Source organism: Pituophis catenifer, unplaced genomic scaffold (assembly GCF_029215685.1).
Source record: "Pituophis catenifer annectens isolate HBS135680 unplaced genomic scaffold, rPitCat1.0.hap2 SCAF_1, whole genome shotgun sequence".
In the NCBI taxonomy this organism is placed as follows: domain Eukaryota; kingdom Metazoa; phylum Chordata; class Lepidosauria; order Squamata; family Colubridae; genus Pituophis; species Pituophis catenifer.
In genome coordinates, this window is record NW_027256881.1 from 354,389,016 (window position 1) to 354,412,013 (window position 22,998).

General features: G+C 43.9%; 1 protein-coding gene across 1 annotated transcript; it reads left to right on the top strand.

Annotated features, from left to right (window-relative positions):
- Window positions 1–6,709: 6,709 nt before the first annotated feature.
- Window positions 6,710–11,917, top strand: LOC139313893 (vomeronasal type-2 receptor 26-like). Its single transcript, XM_070939370.1, has 5 exons — window positions 6,710–6,744; window positions 7,803–8,094; window positions 9,766–9,984; window positions 10,496–10,625; window positions 11,013–11,917. Exons 1-5 carry the CDS (start codon window positions 6,710–6,712, stop codon window positions 11,915–11,917), a joined length of 1,581 nt encoding a protein of 526 aa, XP_070795471.1.
- The last annotated feature ends 11,081 nt before the right edge of the window (window positions 11,918–22,998 follow it).

Below are 22,998 nucleotides of genomic sequence, written 5' to 3' on the forward strand. Positions count from 1 at the left end.
TAGATATACGTCATTGCTATGAGTACTGTATGTAATTGAAAAATAGTATCTCAAATATCAAGAAAGCTTTGTTTGAAAGAGAAATTGAATGAACTTGTTAACAAGAACCCTTTTCCCTCTGTTCCAGTGACTGTCTGGAAGAATTCAGTCTTTATGAATTGTGTGTGTCACAACACACAGTCAAGATGGGGAAATAGGTGGACTTCTAAGACATGCAAACACATTTAGATTTAATTTAATTTATTTGGACCCTAAATGAATGTACAACTGAACCCATACATGCAACTCTGTACAATGTTGTAACTAATCTGGGACTAGATCAACTAGTAACTAATAACACTAGACTCAACAACTGTCTTGATCTCATCTTCTGCAACAGTTTAAATTCAATTTATGGACTACAAATAAAAGAACCCTTTTCCAACAGTGACTAATAATTCCCAAAACCAGGAAAAATAAATTACCCATAACAATAAGGAAGCTTCAGACTAAAAAAAAAAAAAACCTCTTTGGTGCAAAAACGAAACTGACTACGTAACTAACTTCAAAGGTCGCTACAAAACCGTATGATAGATAAAGGCAGAATGCATCAGTTATCACAGCAAACAAGAGGAAAACCTAATACGCACTAAATCCACCCGGGCCTTCTACAATTTCGTAAACAACAAATTTAAAGACTCAAGATCCATCTCACCATGAAAAGATGAGGAAAGGGAAAGACTGTAATGATGAAAGTGTTAAGGCCAACCTCTTCAACACATTCTTCAGTTCAGTCTTTGTAAACAGCAATGGCTCATGCCTCTCATTTCCCAATTGTACCACAACTACTCACAACGATCTACTACATGTCGATTTCACAGAAGATGCCGTTGAAAAGGCATTACGCAACCTAAAACCATCTCTATCGATTGGCCCTGATGGATTGGGTGCCTCCTAAAGAAGCTCTCAACCACCATAGCAGAACCACTTAGCATAATCTATGAAATATCTTTCAGAACCAGCTCCTTACCTAACTTATGGTCGCTGGCCACGGTCATCCCTATCTTCAAAAAGGGTGATCCCAGCCTAGTTGACAATTACAGACCAATCTCATTATGTTGTGTCACCTGCAAAGTCATGGAATCAATCATAAACCAATCCATTACCCTCTACTTAGAGACTAACAACCTACTCTCTAACAAGCAATTTGGCTTTAGAAAAACATTGTCCTGCAATCTGCAACTATTACACTGCAAAAACATATGGACTTCAAAACTCGACCAGGGTAAATCAATAGATGCAATAATCTTATAATATGATCCAAAGATAATTTATATAAAGTATAAAGAATGTAGGTCCTTGGGGGACACCCAATCTTATACACATATTGTAAATGTACATTCTCTTATCCATAATTGATCGTATATATACATATCTTTTTCTAACGAAAGCATAAAAATAAGATATTTTAATTACATTTGGGATTGCTCTTCTACACTCTCTTTTCCCTCTTTTCACAACAAATCTTCTTCTCCTTCTTCTTTCTTTCCCCTTCCTCCCTCCTCTCCTCTTCTCCTTTCTTCTTCCTCCTCTCCTCTCCTCCCCTACTTCCCCTTCCTCTCCCCCACTCCTCCCCTCTTTCCCCCCTTTCTCACCTTCTCTCCTGCTCTTTTTTATTTATTTTATTTTTATTTTACTTCAAATTTATATACCGCCCTTCTCCCTAGGGACTCAGGGCGGTGTACAGCCAAGTAAAAACACATAAATACATAATACGTAATACATAGATTAAGAAACAGATTAAAAGGAAATATCTCAATTTGGCCCAAAATTTAAAAAGACAAATGAATTTAAAATCATTTAAAATCATATAAAAGGATTTGTTAGGCCAGCCCGGCTTGTTGAAAAAGGAAAGTTTTAAGGGAACGGCGGAAGGCACGAAGGTCTTGGATTCTCCTTATCTCTGGGGGCAATTGATTCCAGAGGGTGGGAGCCCCCACAGAGAAGGCCCTCCCCCTGGGGGTCACCAGCCTGCATTGCTTGGCTGATGGCACCCCGAGGAGGCCCTCTCTGTGGGAGCGCACAGGTCGATGGGAGGTCATCGGTGGCAGAAGGCAGTCTCAGAGATAGCTAGGCCCTATGCCATGGAGCGCTTTAAAGGAGGTAACCAACACCTTGAAGCGCACCCGGAAGACCACTGGGAGCCAGTGCAGCTCGCGCAGGAGCGGTGTTATGTGGGAGCACCATGCAGCTCCCGTAATTACCCACGCGGCCGCATTCTGGACTAGTTGGAGCCTCCGGGTGCTCCTCAAGGGGAGCCCCATGTAGAGAGCGTTGCAGTAGTCCAGGCGAGAGGTGACGAGGGCATGAGTGACTGTGCACACGGAATCCCGATCAAGAAAGGGGCGCAACTGGCGAATCAGGCGAAGCTGACAAAAGGTCCCCCTGGCAACAGCCATCAGATGTTCCTCCAGGAGGACTCCCAGATTGCGCGCCCTCTCCACGGGGGCCAAAGACTCACCCCCGATAGTCAGCAATGGAGTCAGCTGACTATATCAGGATGCCGGGAACCACAGCCACTCAGTCTTGGAAGGGTTGAGCCTGAGCCTGTTCCTCCCCATCCAGATCCGCACAGCCTCCAGGCACTGGGACATCACTTCAAGGGCATCGTTGGGGTGGCCTGGGGTGGAGATGTACAGCTGGGTGTCATCAGCGTACTGGTGGTATCTCACCCCAAAGCCACGGATGATCTCGCCCAGCGGCTTCACATAAATGTTGAAAAGAAGGGGCGAGAGGACCGATCCCTGCGGCACTCCACAAATGAGAGGCCTCAAGGTCGACCTCTGCCCCCCTGCCAACACAAACTGCGACCGGTCGGAGAGAAAGGAGGAGAACCACCGCAACACGGTGCCCCCCATCCCCAACTCTTCCAGCCGGTGCAGCATGATACCATGGTCGATGGTATCAAAAGCCGCTGAGAGATCTAATAGGACCAGAACAGAGGAGCAACCCCTGTCCTGAGCCCTCCAGAGATCATCAACCAACGCGACCAATGCTGTTTCTGTGCTGTGCCCAGACCTGAAACCCGACTTGTCCCCATCCTTTCTTCCTCTCCTTCCCCTTTCTTCCATTCTTCTCTCTCCCTCTCCTCCTCTATCCCTCTACTCCTCTCTCCTTTCTTCCTCCTCCTCTCCTCTCCCCCCTTACTTCCCCTTCCTCTCCCCCACTCCTCCCCTCTTTTCCCCCTTTCTCACCTTCTCTCCTGCTCTTGTCCCCATCCTTTCTTCCTCTCCTTCCCCTTTCTTCCATTCTTCTCTCTCCCTCTCCTCCTCTATCCCTCTACTCCTCTCTCCTTTCTTCCTCCTCCTCTCCTCTCCCCCCTTACTTCCCCTTCCTCTCCCCCACTCCTCCCCTCTTTTCCCCCTTTCTCACCTTCTCTCCTGGTCTTGTCCCCATCCTTTCTTCCTCTCCTTCCCCTTTCTTCCATTCTTCTCTCCCCCTCTCCTCCTCTATCCCTCTACTCCTCTCTCCTTTCTTTCTCCTTTGTTGTGCAATATTTCCCTTATTTGGTATCCGAGCAACTCCAATATTCTAATAATATATGCTTTCTTTTCAATTTATTTCCCATTTTACCCAGTCTATCATTTTATAATTGTACATTTATATTTATAATCTTCTTTCTCCCCCCCCCCATCCTCCTTTTCCATTTACTCTGGCATCATCTGAGTTTCTATTTCTTTTTTGTCTTATCTCTCATTTTACTTTCTATACCATAAGAAAGCATGCCAGCCTAGTTGCAAATCATGTCCTTCCAAAGTCAATAGTCTTGTATTTCTCAGTAGAATCCATTCTTTAACCCAAGTTAACCCAAGTTAGTTTTGTGTTCCCTTTAGTTGTTTGAGCAGTGTATAAACTATTGTATGTAAAGAACAAAGTATTTAATAAGACTATTTCATTCCTTCAGATCTCTGATGTCTTCTGCTTGTGTTCCCTTTATTTTTTTTGAGCAGTATATATTATCTAATATGTACTTGACAAATAAAATAAAATAATAAAATAAAATAAAATAAAATAAAATAAAATAAAATAAAATAAAATAAAATAAAATAATAAAATAAAATAAAATAAAATAAAATAAAATAAAATAAAATAAAATAAAATAAAATAAAATAAAATAAAATAAAATAAAATAAAATAAAATAAAATAAAATAAGATAGGCTGAAGATCCAGATGGATCTTGACAGACTTGAACACTGGGCCCTATCAGCAGTGACTGTGAGAGGGATCTTGGAGTCTTAGTGGACAACTATCTAAATAGGAGCCAGCCGTGTGCAGCGACAGCCAAAAAAGCCAATGCAATCCTACGCTGCATTAATAGAGGGATACAATCAAGATCAAGTGAGGTACTAATACCATTATATAAAGCCTTAGTAAGACCACGCCTAGAATACTGCATCCCAGTGGTGAAATCCAATTTTTTTTACTACTGGTTCTGTGGGCATGGCTTTCTGGGCATGGTGTAGCTTTCTGGGCGTGGCAGGGGAAGGATACTGCAAAATCTCCATTCCCACCCCACTCTGGGGGAAGGATATTGCAAAATTTTCATTCCCACCCTACTCTGGGGCCAGCCAGAGGTGGCATTTGCTGGTTCTCCGAACTACGCAAAATTTCTACTACTGGTTCTCCAAACTACTCAAAATTTCCACTACTTCTCCAGAACCTGTCAGAACCTGTTGGATTTCACCCCTGCTGCATCCAGTTTTAGTCACCACACTATAAAAAAGATGTTGAGACTCTAGAAAGAGTCCAGAGAAGAGCAACCAGAAGGATTAGGGGACTGGAGGCTAAAACATACAATGAACGATTGCAGGAACTGGACATGGCTAGTGTAGTGAAGAGAAGGACCAGGGGACACATGATAGCAGTGGTCCAATATTTGAGGGGCTGCCATAGAGAAGAGGGGGGTCAAGATGTGATGTCCCGCTCCTGGAGGCCGTGCGGGTCTGGATGGGGAGAAACAGGCTCAGACTCAACCCTTCCAAGACCGAGAGGCTGTGGCTCCCGGCATCCCGGTATAGTCAGCTGGTGCCATCGCTGACTATTGGGGGTGAACCTTTGCCCCCCACAGAGAGGGCTCACAATCTGGGTGTCCTCCTGGATGCACGGCTGTCTTTAGAAGAGCATATGACGGCCATGGCTAGGGGGGCCTTTTATCAGGTTCGCCTGATTCGCCAGTTGCAGCCCTTTCTGGACCGGGACGCCTTGCGCACGGTCACTCATGCCCTTGTCACCTCCCGTCTGGACTATTGTAATGCTCTCTACATGGGGCTCCCCTTGAAGAGCACTCGGAGGCTCCAACTGGTCCAGAATGCGGCCGCGCGGGTGGTTATGGGTGCAACTCGTTGTGCCCGCGTGACACCCCTCCTGCGCGAGCTGCACTGGCTCCCAGTGGTCTTCCGGGTGCGATTCAAGGTGTTGGTTATCACCTTTAAAGCGCTCCATGGTACAGGACTCAGGTACCTTCGAGACCGACTTCTGCCACCAATAGCCTCCCACTGGCCAGTTCGCTCCCACAGAGAGGGTCTCCTCAGGGTGCTATCAGCCAAGTTATGTCGGCTGGCAACACCCAGGGGGAGAGCCTTCTCTGTGGGAGCCCCTGCCCTTTGAAACAAACTGCCCCCAGAAATACGCAAGATCTCCGACATCCATGTGTTTCGCTGTGCCCTTAAGACCCTACTGTGTCACCAGGCAGGGCTAACTATGTAATTATTTTAAATTGGGAGTTTTAAATTGGGGGTTTTAATCCAGGCCAAAATTGTGTAATATTTTTAATATTTTTAAATTTTGATATTTGTATATTTTTTGTTTTAATAGGCTGTACACCACCCCGATAATATTATAATATTAATAATATTAATAATATTAATAATATTAATAATATTAATAATATTAATAATATTAATAATATTAATAATATTAATAATTATATTATTATTATTATTATTATCATCATCATTATCATTATCTCTATCATTATCATTATTATCATCATTATTATCATTATTATTATTATTAACCTATTTCCCAAAGAACCCGAAGGCCAGACAAGGAACAATGGATGGAAACTGATCAAGGAGAGATTCAACCTGGAAATAAGAGAAAAATTCTGACAGTGAGAACAATCAACCAAGGGAACAGCCTTCGGAAGTTGTGGGAGCTTCATTGTTGGAAGCTTTCAGGAAGAGACTGGACTGCCATCTGTCAGAAATGGTGTAGGGTCTCCTGCTTGGATGGGGGGTTGGACTAGATGACCTACAAGGTCCCTTCCAATTCTGTCAATCTTGTAAGGCTCAGTTCCACATAACTCGAATGCCCAACTTCACCTTGACTCTCAACTGCATCTCATCTGGGGATTAACAACAGGAGACCCAGACTCACTTTTCTCCATCTGCTGTATGAAGAGTAGCTATTGCTCAGTAAATAGAACAATTGCTTTTCCATGCAATTATCAGAAGAAGAGTAATTTCTAATGTATCCCCTATGGATTTCTACATTAAAAAAATCTTCCGAGATAAAAGCTGCTTTAAATTAGATACTCGGAGTTCTCCTGGTGGGGGCAGGACATGTCATCTTGCCTTGTGTTGCAAAGAACCAACTCCTGGGTTTGCTGAGACTCAGCTGGCCTCAGTTTCCTCTTTGGTCATAAACCAAACACAGGTAAGAGGAAACATGGCTGCATACAAATTGGCCTTGGGGCCATCCAGGTAGCCCAGATTATTTCTCTTGTGCTAAAGCTCTGCTGAGATTTCAAATCCTTGCTGAGATTCAACTTCTACAAAAAAAAAAAAAAACATTTTTTTATCTAGGAGGGAAGGTGAGAAGAATGACTGGGCTGCCTCTCTTCCTCCTACTGCTGCTCTTCTGGCTCCTTTCTCCAACTATTTCTAAGAGGATGCAAACTGGGTGTGTTTTGACAAGCACTTTCCAGATTACTAGAGACTTTTACAGGCCTGGTGATCTCATCATTGGTGGGAACGTTCCCCTGGGAACTGCACTTAAATTCTACTTCCAATCCTTTCAAAAAGACCCATCTCTACTTCTGGAGAATATTTTGTAAGTTTCACCCAGAGGGGAAAGATGTAAATAATTATTTGCTTTGCTTTATATTCAGGGACTCTTTTCAGAAATACTTGTTCTAATGACGTTTGCAATGTCCTGGCATAGTTCAGATCTTTGTGCTTTTCTCAATAAAGAACCAAACTCATAAAATAGGCTAGAATTCTCCATCTTTCCAGAACTCTTGATCAAGAAGCAAATAAACCACCAAAAAGTCAGGAAGGACAACACCTTAGAAACTGTGCTGGCCTAGTGAAGAAGTTGACTTGCAATATTAATTTGGACAGAAACTCCTGATGCAAAACTCAATGATGAGGTCAAACCCATTTAAAGTGTGGGGGAGGAGTAAAAAATCCATCTGTCTTGTGCTCAACAATGGTTTCCAGACCTGAAGAAGCTGCTTCAAGAGGGAAAGAATTTAATTGGGGTGGAAGAGAAGCGATTGGGAAGGATGACCATCACTGAAGCAAAGTGAAGGAAGGGAGTGGGGGCTGATGGAGGGGTATCAAATGATCTGTGGAATGGAGAAACAGGATTTTCTGCTTTCTGTCAAGGCCATTAATCAAGGAACAGCCTTAACAATGAATCAAACCCCATGGACTTTGAAACTTCCTGCTAGAAAGAACAATTTTTAAAAAGATACAACAAACTCCACCAGCACCCACAAGCTTTCCTTAAAATTTCCCCAATGATTTTCTCACTGTAGAGTCGTACCAAAGAATTACCAGCAGTTCAGAGCCTTGGTGTTTGCAGTCAGAGAGGTCAACAAGGATCTCGTTCTCCCCTCCAACATCACTCTTGGCTTCCACATCTATAGCAATTCTCAGACGGAGGTGGAGATTTGCTCAAACAGCCTCTCCCTGCTCTCCACCCGAGACCGAATGGTTCCAGGGTACAAATGTGACATGAAGGACCCTCTTCTCTCTGTCATTGGAGATCTCAATCCCAGATCCTCAAGGCAGATGGCCTCCATCTTCAGCCTCTTCAAGGTCCCACAGGTAAGGGGGCTTCCCTGGATACAGTATAGAGTACAAACACAACTAAAGCAAACCCAGAAGCCAAAGGTGGAAAACAAAGGGGGTGTTTTGGGGGACATATATTTATATTTTGTGTGTCATGATATGTTTTTATAGAAGCCAAAACTGATCAGTGAGATAACTTTGAAATGTGGTACTTGCCAAGAGGAATTCCTACGTAATCTATTCTTTGTAAGAGTGTAGTGTAATATATTCTCTGTATTGATTTGATGTATGGTTCCCTTGGCTTCTGACATAATCCACATAATTATGACTCCTAAAATTTACTCTCTCAAGAATCTCACTTTCTCCAGCTTGGTGTTGGCTTTGAGTTCACTCAGGGAGACAGAATAATTTATCCTTCCTTCTTCCGGATTAATCCCAGTGATTTTGCTGAGTGTGTGGGTTTAGTCCAGCTGCTCCTGTATTTCCAGTGGAACTGGGTTGGTCTTCTGGCCCCTGAAGATGACAGTGGAGAACGTTTCTTCTCATCTCTGATGCCAATGCTGAAGGAGAAAGAGGTGTGTTTGGCCTTCACTGAAATAATGAAATCAGATTTTCTTGATACTACAATGCTGAAATTACTTCATATTGTGGAGACTTGGTCTAAAGCTGAAGTGATTATTCTATTTGGAGATCCCAATAGTATCAAAAATGTACAGGTGGCAATCAGTGTCCATGAACATTTGAGGAAGATGTCATTTTGGAAAGTTTGGATCTTAACTTCCCATTGGAAACTTAGTGTGGCCAGGAATCAAAACATCTTGAAAGCAGTAAAGCCCTTCCATGGGGCTCTGCATTTTAGGCCCCACACTGGGGATGTCTCAGAATTCAGTCGTTTCCTCCTGTCTTTAGATCCCTTGAAGCCACAAGGGGATGTCTTTCTCCTGCAATGTTGGGAAATGTTGTTTGGCTGCAGGTTCTATAAACCAGGCAAAATCACTCGAAACTGGGGAAAGAAATGTACAGGAAAAGAGAATTTACAGAATCTACCATCTTTTTTATTTGAAACAAGCATGGAAGGTGAAAGTTACAACTTCTACAATGCCGTTTATGCTGTGGGACACGCGTTGCATGCAATATATAGATCTGGAGGACGACCAACCACAATGAGGCTCAGAAAGAGGATCTCAAATATTCAGTCATGGCAGGTAATCTCAGTGAGTTTTTATCTAGTCCAGAGATCTCTAGGTAGGAAACTCCTTATATGCATTTCTTGAATTACTGATTAAATATCTGTGTGCTATCAATGTATCTAAGAAGGGATTAAGACAGCCATTATTAAAAAAAATTTTTGTAGAACCTCCTCACTTTCTCTCAGTCAGTAGCCTGAATCCACTCTATAAAAAGATACTCAATACATTTCAACGTTACTGTGGCTTAGAATTGTTTGTGACTCCACCCCATTTTTTATTATGCCATTGAAGAAGCCATGATTCAAATGTCCAATGATAAAGAGAATGTATCATCATTTTAAGGATGGAGTTGAATATCTGATGTTACTTCTGATTGCTTAGATCTCCATCAAGGGAATTCATTTAGCTTCTCAGGTATAGACCCATCTCTTAGGCTGATGGCCATCACATTATGATAGAAACCAGGGTGTCTCATGTGTGGTGTTCAGCCAATTAATCCGGCTGTCTTTTCTTTCAGCTTCTTCCCTATCTGAGGAACGTCAAGTTCAACAACAGTGCTGGAGAGGAAGTCTCCTTCTCAGAAAGTGGATTGGTTTCTTCTCGTTACGATCTTCTCAACTGGCTTTTCCTCCCCAATCAATCTTTTGTCACCACCAAAGTTGGAGAAATAGATCTCATGGATTCCCCAGGACAAGATTTTACCATTAACTCTGATGAAATCATCTGGGCCACAAAGGTGAGTTGGAAGGAAATGTTATAAATTCAGCAAAGGAATCATTCACTCCAGGGGATGCATAGCCCCCTTTTAACTGGGAAATAGGTCTATTCAGTCAGAAAACAATTCAGGGATTTGATGAAAAACCTGCTTTTGAGTTTAACACATTTACAGTTTGACTTCTGAAAAGTCCAAGATGGGGTAAGATTGGGAAGAACTCCTGCTTGGAACCCAGGAGCCCATTAAAGCAAAAATGATTTCCATGGACCATTCAGTTGGATCCCCACAATTCTTTCTTTTCGAAAAGCTGTCACAAGTCTTCCTTTCATTTTGAGGTCTCAGTTCCAATCTCCAGCATCCATTCTGGAGGGTCAGGATTGCCACTGGCCTGACTCCCCCCGGAGCTTATCCCTCTCGTAGGTCCTGGTAAACCGTTTCTTTTGAAGACATTCTAAAGAAGGAAACAGAAATGTAGAAATAGACAAATGAAGCATGTTTATTACTTAGGCCATCTCAAATATTTCTCTTCTAGAAGGTGCCCTTTGCCAGGTGTGGCATGAAGAGGTGCCATGCAGGAGAGAGGAAGAGCGTTCCAGAAGGCAAGGAAGTTTGCTGCTACCAATGTGACCCTTGTCCAGAAGGGACCATTTCTAATCAGACAGGTAGAGCACACGTCAAGTGTAGATCTTCAAGAAAGTCACTCAATGGGAAAATATTAATTTTGGCATCAGTTTTGGTAGGAAGCTTTATATGATTCAATATATTCATATATTCAGCAGACCCTCTCAGTTCATGAATCTAAGCTGTGCTACCCCAAAGGCCACTTTTCCTGCTCCCCAACAATTTAATATCAGGTTTTTTCACGGCAAAATTTATAGACTTTCTACTAAGGAAAAAGATTGAATGACTGGCTTTGAAGAATAAAGCAGAGAAGTTGAGCCGAGAACAGATCTGTTTTTCTGGCTAACTTATTCCCAGCATCGTCAATATGGATGGATGATTTGTCTTTGTTAATTCATAATGAAATTCACACTGACTCTTGATTTCAGATACAGCTCTCTGTGATCCTTGCCCAGAAGATCAATATCCCAACAAGGACAAGGACCACTGCATTGCCAAGAAGCTCCACTTCCTTTCCTATCAAGACCCCCTGGGATACTCCTTAACATCTCTCACTCTTTTTCTCTCTGTGACCACAGCTTTAGTCCTGGTAGTTTTCCTTAAGCATCACGATACACCGATTGTCAAGGCCAACAACCGAGATCTCACCTACATCCTCCTGGTCTCCCTCCTGCTCTGCTTCCTCTGTTGCTTCCTTTTCATTGGTCAACCAGGGAAGCTCACCTGTCTTTTTCGACAATCTGCCTTTGCTGTTTTCTTTTCTCTTGCAGTTTCCTCTGTCTTGGCAAAAACTGTCATGGTGGTTCTGGCCTTCATGGCCACCAAGCCTGGAAACAGGACGAGAAAATTCTTAAGAAAACCACTGACCAATTCCATTGTCTTAGCCTGTCCCCTGGTCCAAGCAATTCTTTGTGCCACATGGCTGGTAACCTCTCCCCCATTTCCCAACATGGACTTCCATTCCTTGGTAGGAGAGGCCATCTTGGAATGTAATGAAGGCTCAGTTTCCATGTTTTATGTTGTCCTTGCTTATCTGGGTTTCCTGGCTCTCATCAGTTTCACGGTGGCCTTTCTGGCTAGGAAGTTGCCCGACAGCTTTAACGAAGCCAAATTCATTACTTTTAGCATGCTGGTCTTTTGCAGTGTTTGGATCTCCTTCCTCCCCACCTACCTGAGCACCAAAGGGAAGTCCATGGTGGCTGTGGAGATCTTCTCCATCTTGGCCTCTGGGGCTGGTCTCTTGGCTTGCATCTTTTTCCCAAAATGCTACATTATTTTATTTAGGCCCAATCTGAATTGTAGAGAGAATATAATGAGGCACAAGAGTCTCTGATTTTATTATTTATTAATGAAACATAGTTATATTGCTATCCAATTTACACATTGGTGACTCCAGATGGATTATAACATTAAAAATCACAACATAAAACCCATTGAAATGCCTCATTACACCCCCATTTATGCAGGGATTGGGAAGTTTTATTTTGATTTTGGGTACATTGATTCTGATTTGGGGTGGGGAGGAGAGATATCCTCTTTTTCTTCAGAATCCAATCTGGTTTTTTCATCTATTTGTGGTTTCTGTTTTCTATTCCTGTTCTGTCAAAGTCTTTAATTTTTTTTGTTTTTTCTGCTTGTTTCCTCCTTCTTTCCTCTTCTTCTCTTCCAGCTCTTGGTTCCATCTGAGGGAAATTACTGGAAGGATTCAAAGGTGCTTTTTCAAGAGACAACTGGACTTTCTGATTCTTTTTTTGAAGATGTTTTGCTTCTGATCCAAGAAGCTTCTTCAGCTCTGATGGATGGTGCGGATGCTCACCATCCAGTTAGAACTGAAGAAGCTTCTTGAGTGAGAAGCAAAACATCTTCAAAACCCCCCCAGAAAGTCCAGTTGTCTCTTGAAAAAGCATCTTTGGAACAACCATGACTGGAGGGCTGAGAATCTCCATAGACATTTACCAGAAGGACTTTTCCCTCACGCAGGTTCTGAGGGGAGGCAATCAACGTCTCTCTTTCCCTCTTTCCCTCAGTTGCTTCCTCCTTTCTGTTTGCCTCTTCTCGTCCGAGCAGTTTATCTCTGAGTTAGCCTCTTTCTCTGCCTCCTGGGCTTCAGCTCTGTCCAGCTTCTTCCTCCTGAGGCCTCACAGAGAGTTCTTCCTCTATTCTGCATTCTTTGCTGGGTTTGCCTCATCCTGAGCTCCTTCCCTTCGTTCTCAAGAAGCCCAGGAACCTGAGTTTGTGTGGAGGCGAAGACCTATTCCCTGAGCTTGGAAGAGAAAAATACTGTCACCTTTGTAAATTTGGTTTATCTGCCTACCTGAAAATAGAAACCACCAAGGAATTCAGGCAAAGCCAAAAGCATTTGGGGGGGGGGAATGCGGTGTCAAGTCTTTTTATAGGGTACAGAAATAAATAAATAAATAAATAAATAAATAAATAAATAAATAAATAAATGTCAGGGTTCCAAGTAATAGATCCATTGCAAAAATCAATTTCCTGATTGCTTATTTGTACCCTATGACTATCATTAAGTGTTGTACCTTAGAATTCTTGATGATCTTGTCTTTTATGTACACTGAGAGCATATGCACCAAGACAAGTTCCTTGTGTGTCCAATCACACTTGGCCAATAAAAAATTCTATTCTATTGTATAAATCAACAAGTAACATAGAATAATAGAATTGGAAGGGACCTCGGAGGTCTTCTAGTCCAACCCTCTGCTCAGAAATAACTTGAAGCACAAACTTCAGTTCTTCAGGAAAAGATGGAAGTTTGTTTTCCCAATCTTATTTGACAATAGGAGTGGAAAAGCTCGTAGGGAACCTGTGATTGTTATCCTGAAACTGCTCTGCTTTAAATTATGAGCACCAAGACATGTAATCTTTGCAGAAGGACAGTTTAAATCCACAAACTGAAAGGTTCTACAGAAAACTATGAATAATTTCAAGCAGGACAATCTTACCAAACATGACGACAACAACAACAAATATTTTGACCCACTGAGTGACTTCTTTGACTTTAGAAACATTTGAAGTGTTTTCTACCTGTCTGATTAGAAACGGGCCCTTCTGGGCAAGGGGAACATTGGTAGCAGCAAACCTGCTCTCCCTCTGGCCCTCTTTTCCTCTCTCCTGCATGGCACCTCTTCAGGCCACACCTGGCAAAGAGCATCTTCCAAACAGAGAAAAGAGAAATGCCAAGCAATGATCATGTTTCATTTATTCATTTGCACAATGAATATTCCTGCGTCCATCGTCAGAAATGGTTCACTACTTACTACAAAACTTGTTTTAGCCCATTTCAGGCTGCATTATTTCCATCTGCTGCCTGCCAAACAGCAGCCAAGGGTGGGACCTCTCTCTCCTAGTCAATGCTGATGATCATCTGCCCCATAGAGATGAAAAGAAACCGCAGACTGCAGTGCCACCCACTCCCACTCCATGGACCCGTTAGAGAAGGAAACCATGGTCAATGATGTTGAAGAACATCCAGAGGTCAAGTTGAGCCACGATGGATGCACTACGCTCATCCCACGCTTACCAAACCTCATCTAAAATCACAACCAATGCCTTTTCCATCCTGTTGGAAGAAATATCCATCTGGTTCAGTTCCAAGCCGGGAGAAAGACACTGGAAAAATGGAGGCTGATTGGAAAGATGGTTTAATGATGAACAGAACCAACAGCAGTCCTGGGTCAGCTGACCATATGGAGTTGAGAGTGGGGATTTTTTATACCTTCTCTTGGGTTTTGCATGTGAGCTTCCTGTTCCTATTCAAGAACGTGTATTCTATTGACTGTTGTCGGACTGTTATTATTTTCTTTGCAGATTTCAGAAGCTCCTGAGTCTTTATGTAATTCATGAAAGGGGAACACTTCAGGACGTTTGGATCCTAACTTCCTCTTGGAAACTTAGTGTAGTGGAAGGTGTAGGTATCTGGCAACCTCTAAAGCCCTTGCATGGGGCTTTGCATGTTAGGGACCACACTGTAGATATCTCAGAATTCAGGCACTTCCTCTTGTCTTTAGACCCTTTGAACCTACAAGGTGATATGTTCCTATTGTTCTGGTGCATTGCATTGCCAAGAAGATCCACTTCCTTGCCTATCAAGAGACCCTGGGATACACTTTATTTTCTTTAGCACTTTCTCTCTCCATGATGACATCTGCTATCTTAGTGATATTCCTTAAACATCGTGACACACCAATTGTCAAGGCCAACAACCAAGACCTCACCTACATCCTCCTGGTCTCCCTCCTGCTCTGCTTCCTCTGCTCCTTCCTCTTCATCGGTCAACCTGGGAAGTTCACCTGCCTTTACCATCCTCTTTTCCCTCGCGGTTTCCTCTGTCTTGGCAAAAACTATCATGGTGGTTCTGGCCTTCATGGCTACCAAATCAGGGAACAGATCAAGGAAACTCTTAGGAAAACCACTGACCAACTCCATTGTCTTAGCCTGTCCCCTGATTCAAGCAATTATTTGCGCCATCTGGCTGGTAACCTCTCCCCCATTTCCCAACTTGGACTTTCATTCCTTGGTAGGAGAGGCCATCTTGGAATGTAATGAAGGCTCAGTTTCCATGTTTTATGCTGTCCTTGCCTATCTGGGTTTCCTGGCAATTGTCAGTTTCGCAGTGGCCTTTTCTGCTAGGAAATTGCCTGATAGTTTTAATGAAGCCAAATTCATTACTTTTAGCATGCTGGTCTTTTGCAGTGTTTGGATCACATTCCTCCCCACCTACCTGAGCACCAAAGGGAAGTCCATGGTGGCCGTGGAGATCTTCTCCATCTTGGCCTCTGGGGCTGGTCTCTTGGCTTGTATCTTTTCCTCAAAATGCTACATTATCCTATTCAGACCTAATGTCCTACTACCTTCCCCCCCCTCTTTGCTCCAACTAATCCCTTCCCGTTTCTTATGGCAGCTGAAGCAGAAATGCTGAGGCTGACATTCGGCCCCCCTTGCAGAAGAGACGTTAGTCCTAAATAAAAGGAAAGAAAAGAGAGAGAAACAGAATATATACAATATTTAGGGTTTATCTGGGTATTTGGTATAAAATTGTTGTACTTTTTTGGGAGCTCGGACATCTCGTTTATTCACCCATTCAGCCTGAGATAAAGGAAAATGTTTCCAGGCAATCAGATATTGGACTTTACCATGGTGTTTTCTAGAGTCCAAGATTTCCTTAACTTCAAAATGTTGCTCCCCCTCTATGAGAATGGGAATTGGAGGGGTGCTTTGATCAGCCCTTAGGGGAGACGAGTGTTCAGGTTTCAATAGACTAACATGAAATACAGGATGTATTCGTCTCAAGGTTTTTGGCAATTCCAATTCAACTGTTACTGGATTAATCAGTCTAACCACACGGAATGGTCCTACATACTTAGGCCCCAGCTTTTTGGACTTCTGGGTAGTTTGTAAGTATTTGGTAGACAAATAGACTTTGTCCCCCACTTTATAGATGTGAGCTGGGGACCTTTTCTTATCGGCTTGCACCTTATGAGCCCGGTGAGCCTCATCTAATGCCTTCCGAGTCACTGCCCAGGTGCTCTTTAATTGTTCAATCCAATCCATCAAGGAGGGATTTTGGGGATCATCTTGTGGTAGCTCGGGAATGGGCACAAAATCCTGGCCCGATGCGACCTTAAAAGGGGTGAATCCGGTGCTACTGTGTACAGAATTGTTATATGCTACTTCTGCAAATGGCAACAAGTCTACCCAATTGTCTTGCTGGTAATTTACGTAACACCTAAGGTATTGTTCGAGCACCCCATTGGTTCTTTCACAGGCCCCATTTGTCTGAGGGTGGTGACTGGAACTTAACCCCTGTGCGGAGTGTATCAATTTCAAAAACTCCTTCCAGAAACTAGAAGTAAATTGCACACCCCTGTCAGAAATTATTCTTTTCGGAGATCCATGTAGTCGGTAAATCTGCCGAATAAACAGTTTTGCGAGGGTTTTTGCTGAAGGGATCTTTGAGCAAGGGATGAAATGTACTTGTTTGGAAAACAAATCAGTTACTACCCAAATAACAGTGCAGCCTTCACTGTCTGGTAAGTCCACGATAAAATCCATAGATATTTTTTTCCAAGGGGCGTTCGGTCTAGCCACACTTTGCAGTAATCCAGGGGATTTTCCTGGAGGTCTTTTAGCCGAGGCACATACTGGACAGCTAGCCACATATGCCTCTATGTCCTTTTTAAGCACAGGCCACCAAAATTGTCTCTTAACAAGATGTAGAGTCTTGACAAAAGCAAAGTGTCCTGTGGCCTTGGCATCATGAGCATATTTCAATACGGTTGTTCTTAATGTGGCTGGAATGTACAATTTCGATCCAACCCAAGGTAGTCCATCGCGAAGTGTGCATTCATTCGAGTGGGCCTTAAACCACTCGTCAGTTTTTAGCGCTTCTCGTAATTTTTCGAGCAAATCCCCAGAGAGTTCTGTTTCGGTTTTACTCTGCGCTCTGGTAGTGACAGGTGTTGCCAATTGCGTCAAGGGGATCATTGGTTGAACCACTTCTTTCTTGATGCTGTTGTACTGCGGCAATCTGGAAAGTGCGTCCGCCATGAAGTTTTTCCCACCAGGAAGGTAACGTAAAGTGAAATTGAAACGCTTGAAGTGTTGGGCCCAGCGCGCCTGTTTTGGTGATAGTTTGCGTGGTGTTTTTAATGCTTCTAGATTCTTATGATCAGTCCACACCTCAAAAGGGTGTTTTGCCCCTTCTAAAAATTGTCTCCATGTTAACAGCGCCCATCTAACTGCAAACGCTTCTTTCTCCCATATGGCCCATCTCCTTTCCGTGTCTGATAGTTTACGGGACATGTAAGCACAGGGTTGTAATATCCCATTTTCATTCTTTTGCAAGAGTATTGCTCCTACAGCAACGTCGCTAGCATCCGCTTGTACTACAAAAGGTTGTTCCATGTCGGGGTGTTTGAGCACAGGTTCAGCTGCAAACAGTCGTTTCAGGTTTTCGAAAGCAGCTTGACAGTCCATAGTCCATTCTAATGGTTTCGAGGGTTTGGGCTTTACTTCTCCCTTGGTTTTTAGCAAGTTTGTAATTGGCAGCGCGATTTTCGCGAAAGAGGGGATAAATTGTCTATAAAAATTGGCGAACCCTAAGAAACTCTGTAACTGTTTATGGGTGCGTGGTGCGGCCCATTCCATCACTGCCCGGACCTTTTCCGGGTCCATCTCTATTCCCTCATGAGATATACGATATCCAAGGTAGTCGATTTTGTCTTGGTGGAATTCACATTTAGAAAGTTTGGCATAGAGTTCAGCTGCTCTGAGTTTATTCAAGACCGCTCGAACCAGTCTTACATGGTCGGCCATGTTGTCAGAATAAATTAGAATATCGTCCAAATAGACCAACACCCCCTTATATAGGTGCTCATGCAGCACTTCATTGATCAACTGCATGAATACAGCCGGGGCTCCCTGTAGTCCAAAAGGGAGTACTTTAAACTGGAAACATCCCAGTGGGCCATTAAATGCTGTCTTCCATTCATCTCCCTCTTTTATTCTCACTCGGTAGTATGCCTCTCTTAAATCAAGTTTGGTAAAAATTTTCCCCTTCCCTAAATGGGCTAACATGTCCTTCATGAGTGGGAGGGGATAGACATTTTCTACGCAAATGGCGTTCATGTTTCTATAATCAACGACTAATCTGAAGGATCCATCTTTCTTTTCGCGGAACATTACTGGCGCCGCAACCTTTGGTTTGGCTCGTTCGATGAATCCCTGCTCTAAGTTTTTGTCGATAAACTTTCGCAATTCCCCCAATTCTCGAGGTGTCATGGGGTAAATTTTTGGTTTGGGAAGCTTCACCCCAGGGAGTATTTCAATGGTGCAGTCAGTGGCCCTGTGGGGAGGCAGGGCATCTGATGCTTTTTCGCTAAACACTTCCTTGAGGTCCCAATATTGTTTTGGAATTTTTTCTTCTCCCTCAATATAGTTAATGGCTACTGCCACCCTTTCTGGCTTTATGTCGTCCCTTGGGGGGGGGCCTTCCTTTTCCGGAGTTGGTTCTGCCGTACGGATGCGCAGGACCCCCGTCTTCCAATTTACTCGTGGATTCCATTTGCGAAGCCAAGGCAGTCCTAGAATGAGGGGTCTTTCCATGCCAGGTGCTACAATAAAGCTGAGCTTCTCTACATGATTCCCCAACTGCAGTTCAAGGGGTTCGGTCATAAAACTAGCTGGGCCCCCTCCTGCAATCGACCCGTCTAATCGACCCCCCCTTTCTCCCCAGGAATTCCAAAAGACTCACGGTTTCTTCTGCTTTCTTCTACATCATGGATAAGCTGCAAGGCTTGGTCTATCATGAGGCGTTCTTTTGTTTCTTGCATCCACACTGCCTCCTTTTTTCGGGGTCTGGAAGTTGTCACTCCCCGGGGTTCCTCTCCCCAGTCAGGCAGTCTCCCCACTCCCTTCGACCATCTAGCCTCCTCCGTCTCCAAACGGAGTCTTTCCAACCATTCTACAGTCTCCTTCTCCGACTGGAGGGCGGTTGAACTGGCTGCCCCCAGCTTCTCTTCTCCATCACTCCCTCGATCTGACATATTTTGGATTTACAGTCCCCTCGGTTTTTGTCCGGGATGACTGGTGTGGACTTCCAGCTTAATGTCAGGTATGCTTCCTTCAGTATCCAGGAAAGGAAAACCCAAACTCAAGCATTTTTAAAGAATTTGGTACTTTTACTGAATATGAAATGATTAACAACCCAGGTGAAGCTGGAAGTGAGCAAAACGCGCGAAATGCATCTACTAAGCTTCTCCCCCCCCCCATGTTCATAAATCAACAGCCAATCCAAAGGTCTTCCAAAGGTCAGGTGGCAACACGTCTGGCAGCGTCATTCATCAGGAATGTGGACAGTTGGTCAGCCGTCCCCTTTTGAGATTTAGTTTCGTTTCTTACGAAGACCCATCCTAGAAAGAAAAAGAAAACCCCTCCTACTACCTTCCCCCCCTCTTTGCTCCAATTAATCCCTTCCCGTTTCTTATGGCAGCTGAAGCAGAAATGCTGGCGAAGGTTGTTGAGAGTGTGGTTGCGCAACAGCTCCCCCAGCACCTGGATGAAACGACGTATCTGGATCCGTTCCAGTCGGGCTTCAGGCCAGGGTACAGCACGGAAACGGCATTGGTCGTGTTGGTTGATGATCTCTGGAGGGCTCGGGACAGGGGGTGCTCCTCTGTCCTGGTCCTGTTAGATCTCTCAGCGGCTTTTGATACCATCGACCATGGTATCATGCTGCACCGGTTGGAAGAGTTAGGGGTGGGAGGCACTGTGTTGCGGTGGTTCTCCTCCTTTCTCTCTGACCGGTCGCAGTCTGTGTTGACAGGGGGACAGAGGTCAACCCCGAGGCCCCTCATATGTGGGGTGCCGCAAGGGTCGGTCCTCTCGCCTCTCCTGTTCAACATTTATGTGAAGCCGCTGGGTGAGATCATCCGTGGTTTCGGGGTGGAGTACCATCAGTACGCTGACGACACCCAGCTGTACATCTCCACCCCGGATCACCCCAACGATGCCCTTGAAGTGATGTCCCGGTGCCTGGAGGCCGTACGGATCTGGATGGGGAGGAACAGGCTCAGGCTCAACCCATCCAAGACCGAATGGCTGTGGTTTCCGACGTCCCGATATAGTCAGTTGATGCCATCACTGACTATTGGGGGCGAATCATTGGCCCCCACGGAGAGGGCTCGCAACTTGGGCGTCCTCCTGGATTCACGGCTGTCTTTAGAAGAGCACTTGACAGCCGTGACCGGGAGGATTTTTCATCAGGTTCGCCTGATTCGCCAGTTGCGTCCCTTTCTGGATCGGGACTCGTTACGCACGGTCACTCATGCCCTCGTCACCTCCCGCCTGGACTATTGTAATGCTCTCTACATGGGGCTCCCCTTGAGGAGCACCCGGAGGCTCCAACTGGGGCAGAGTGCGGCCGCGCGGGTGGTAATGGGAGCGACATGGCGCTCCCATGTGACACCTCTCCTGCGCGAGCTGCACTGGCTCCCGGTGGTCTTCCGGGTGCGCTTCAAGGTTTTGGTTACCACCTTTAAAGCGCTCCATGGCTTAGGACCTGGTTATCTACGGGACCACCTACTACCACCAATAGCCTCCCACCGGCCGGTACGCTCTCATAGAGAGGGACTCCTCCGGGTGCCGTCAGCCAAACAATGTCGGCTGTTGGCCCCTAGGGGAAGAGCCTTCTCTGTGGGGGCACCTACCATCTGGAATGGGCTCCCCCCAGAGATACGGAGGATCCCGGATCTGTGCACCTTCTGCCGCGCTGTGAAGACCTTTTTATTCCATCAGGCGGGCTTGGCCTAATCTCTTCCCTTTTTAAATATGTAAATTTTAATTTGTTTTTAAATTATTGGGGTGTTTTAATTTGTCTGGGCCAAAATGATTTAATTTGATTTTATCTGGTTTTTAAATTTTTTGTATCTATGTTATTTTATTGTCTGGCTGTTCACCGCCCTGAGTCCTTCGGGAGTAGGGCGGTATACAAATCAAATAAAACATAAAACATAAAACATAAAACACCTAATCTGAATTGTAGAGAAAATATAACAAGACACAGTCTCTGATTAATGTATTTATTTGGAACTTTTATTTTGATTTTGGGCCCTTTTTAAATGTGATGTGATTTCCTAAAAATGATGGCATGGGAGAGGGCTTGTCCATTAAATGATTGGAAATCATGGAAAATATTTTATAATCAGCAATAATCATATGTAGTTTTATGTTTCATTAATGCCAGTGAGAGTCTAGTGATCAACTTGGAAGTAGCCATTGATATTAAAGATGTGGCTATTAGTTTCTAGCAGGGACTGGGAGGCCTTTTTCATGGTCACTCATGCCTGTTGACCTCCTGTTTGGATTTATATTTTATAAATTTTAATCAAAAGAGTCTTTGAAATCTGAGGGTGAAGTTCTCTTTCAGTGTTTTTAAGCACATTTGTTTTGATAGACTCGTTAACTTGCTGAGTTCCCTATGAACTCCCTTCATGTAATTGGTTTAAAAAATATTTTTTTCCCTCTAATCCTGGAGTTAAATAAATAGCTATATAGTAAATAGCAATAATAATCAAGTGCCTAGAAATAACAGGAGTCAGCAGAAATGCCAGAAATAATGCACAAAGATTGATGGAACAATGGAAGACACAGTTGAAGGTCAGTGATGAGACCCTATCTCTATTTACTAGAGGGATTGTATTTGCTATGTGGAAATGATGCCGTTTCATATTTTCCAAAGATCCTTGTGCATTTGTGTATTTGGGCCTTTAACCTCATTTCATGCAACACCAGTTGTTCAATACTACAGTCATCATAAGCTCACGAGCGTATACAGAAGCTGGTACCTCACAGAACTCCCCAACTGCTATTTCCATTATTGGCTCACCACCAACCTTTGCAGTCCATGACTGCCTTTACATCCCCAAAAAATCTGTCTTCAACAGTTACAAAACATAAATAAGGCTTGGTAAAGCTCTCCTCAATGAGAAGCAGGAATAGCTAAGAACAGCAATCTTGCAAAACAGGCAGGCCATGGACTTGATGCTGTTCAAAATGGCCCATGGATGTGAGGCATTCCCTGGTTTGGGTTGCTTCAACCTTACTGACAATTCCTTGCAAGTAAAAGCAGTATGTGGTGGCCTATAGGTGGAGCAATCAGGAGGCTGTGAGTTCGATCCTAGGTACAGGCAGATATTTCTCTCTCTGTGCACAATAAGAATATATCTGCTGCAAACTCTGCATTGGCAACAGGAAGGGCCAGTAAACACTCAGCTCCATTTAGTTGCCCTGACTCGACCCCACAAGGGATTATGGGGTCAATAAACAACAACAAAAAAAGCAGTATGCAAGATGTAAAGGATCAGGCACAAGGAGCTACACAACAAGCCTCAGTCTTCTACGAAATTGGCTTTCCTTGTGGGTACCTGGGACAGGCTGGTTGCAAAATCTGGCTCTAGATTGCCTAGCTCTTCTGCCTGGCATTAAGGTCTTTTCAAACATTGTTTCCAGAAGAGTGAGCGGATAAATCCTTCCTTTCAGGATTTTGCCTTCTAAGAGGTGAAAAGGGAGAAGAGCTGTGAAAAAACCAAGTTGTTGGAGGAGTGAGACCCTCTTAGCAAGACAGAAGCATAGAAGAGGAAGTTCTGCTTTTGGGACCCTGAACTCCTTGCTTCTCAGTACATTTTATCAAAATTGCTACTGCAAAACAACTGATTGTGTTTCTTTTTATTAAGGCAATAATTATTGAGACTACTAACAGCAGATGGGTGGGAAAGTAACCTGAGGATTGTTATTTATGGATATTTGTGCTTACAACATCTATTGTATTTTTTATACGTATGATCATCATTTTGCACCATTTTCTTGGTTTGGCTTGTTAGCAGTCAAAATACTTCTGAC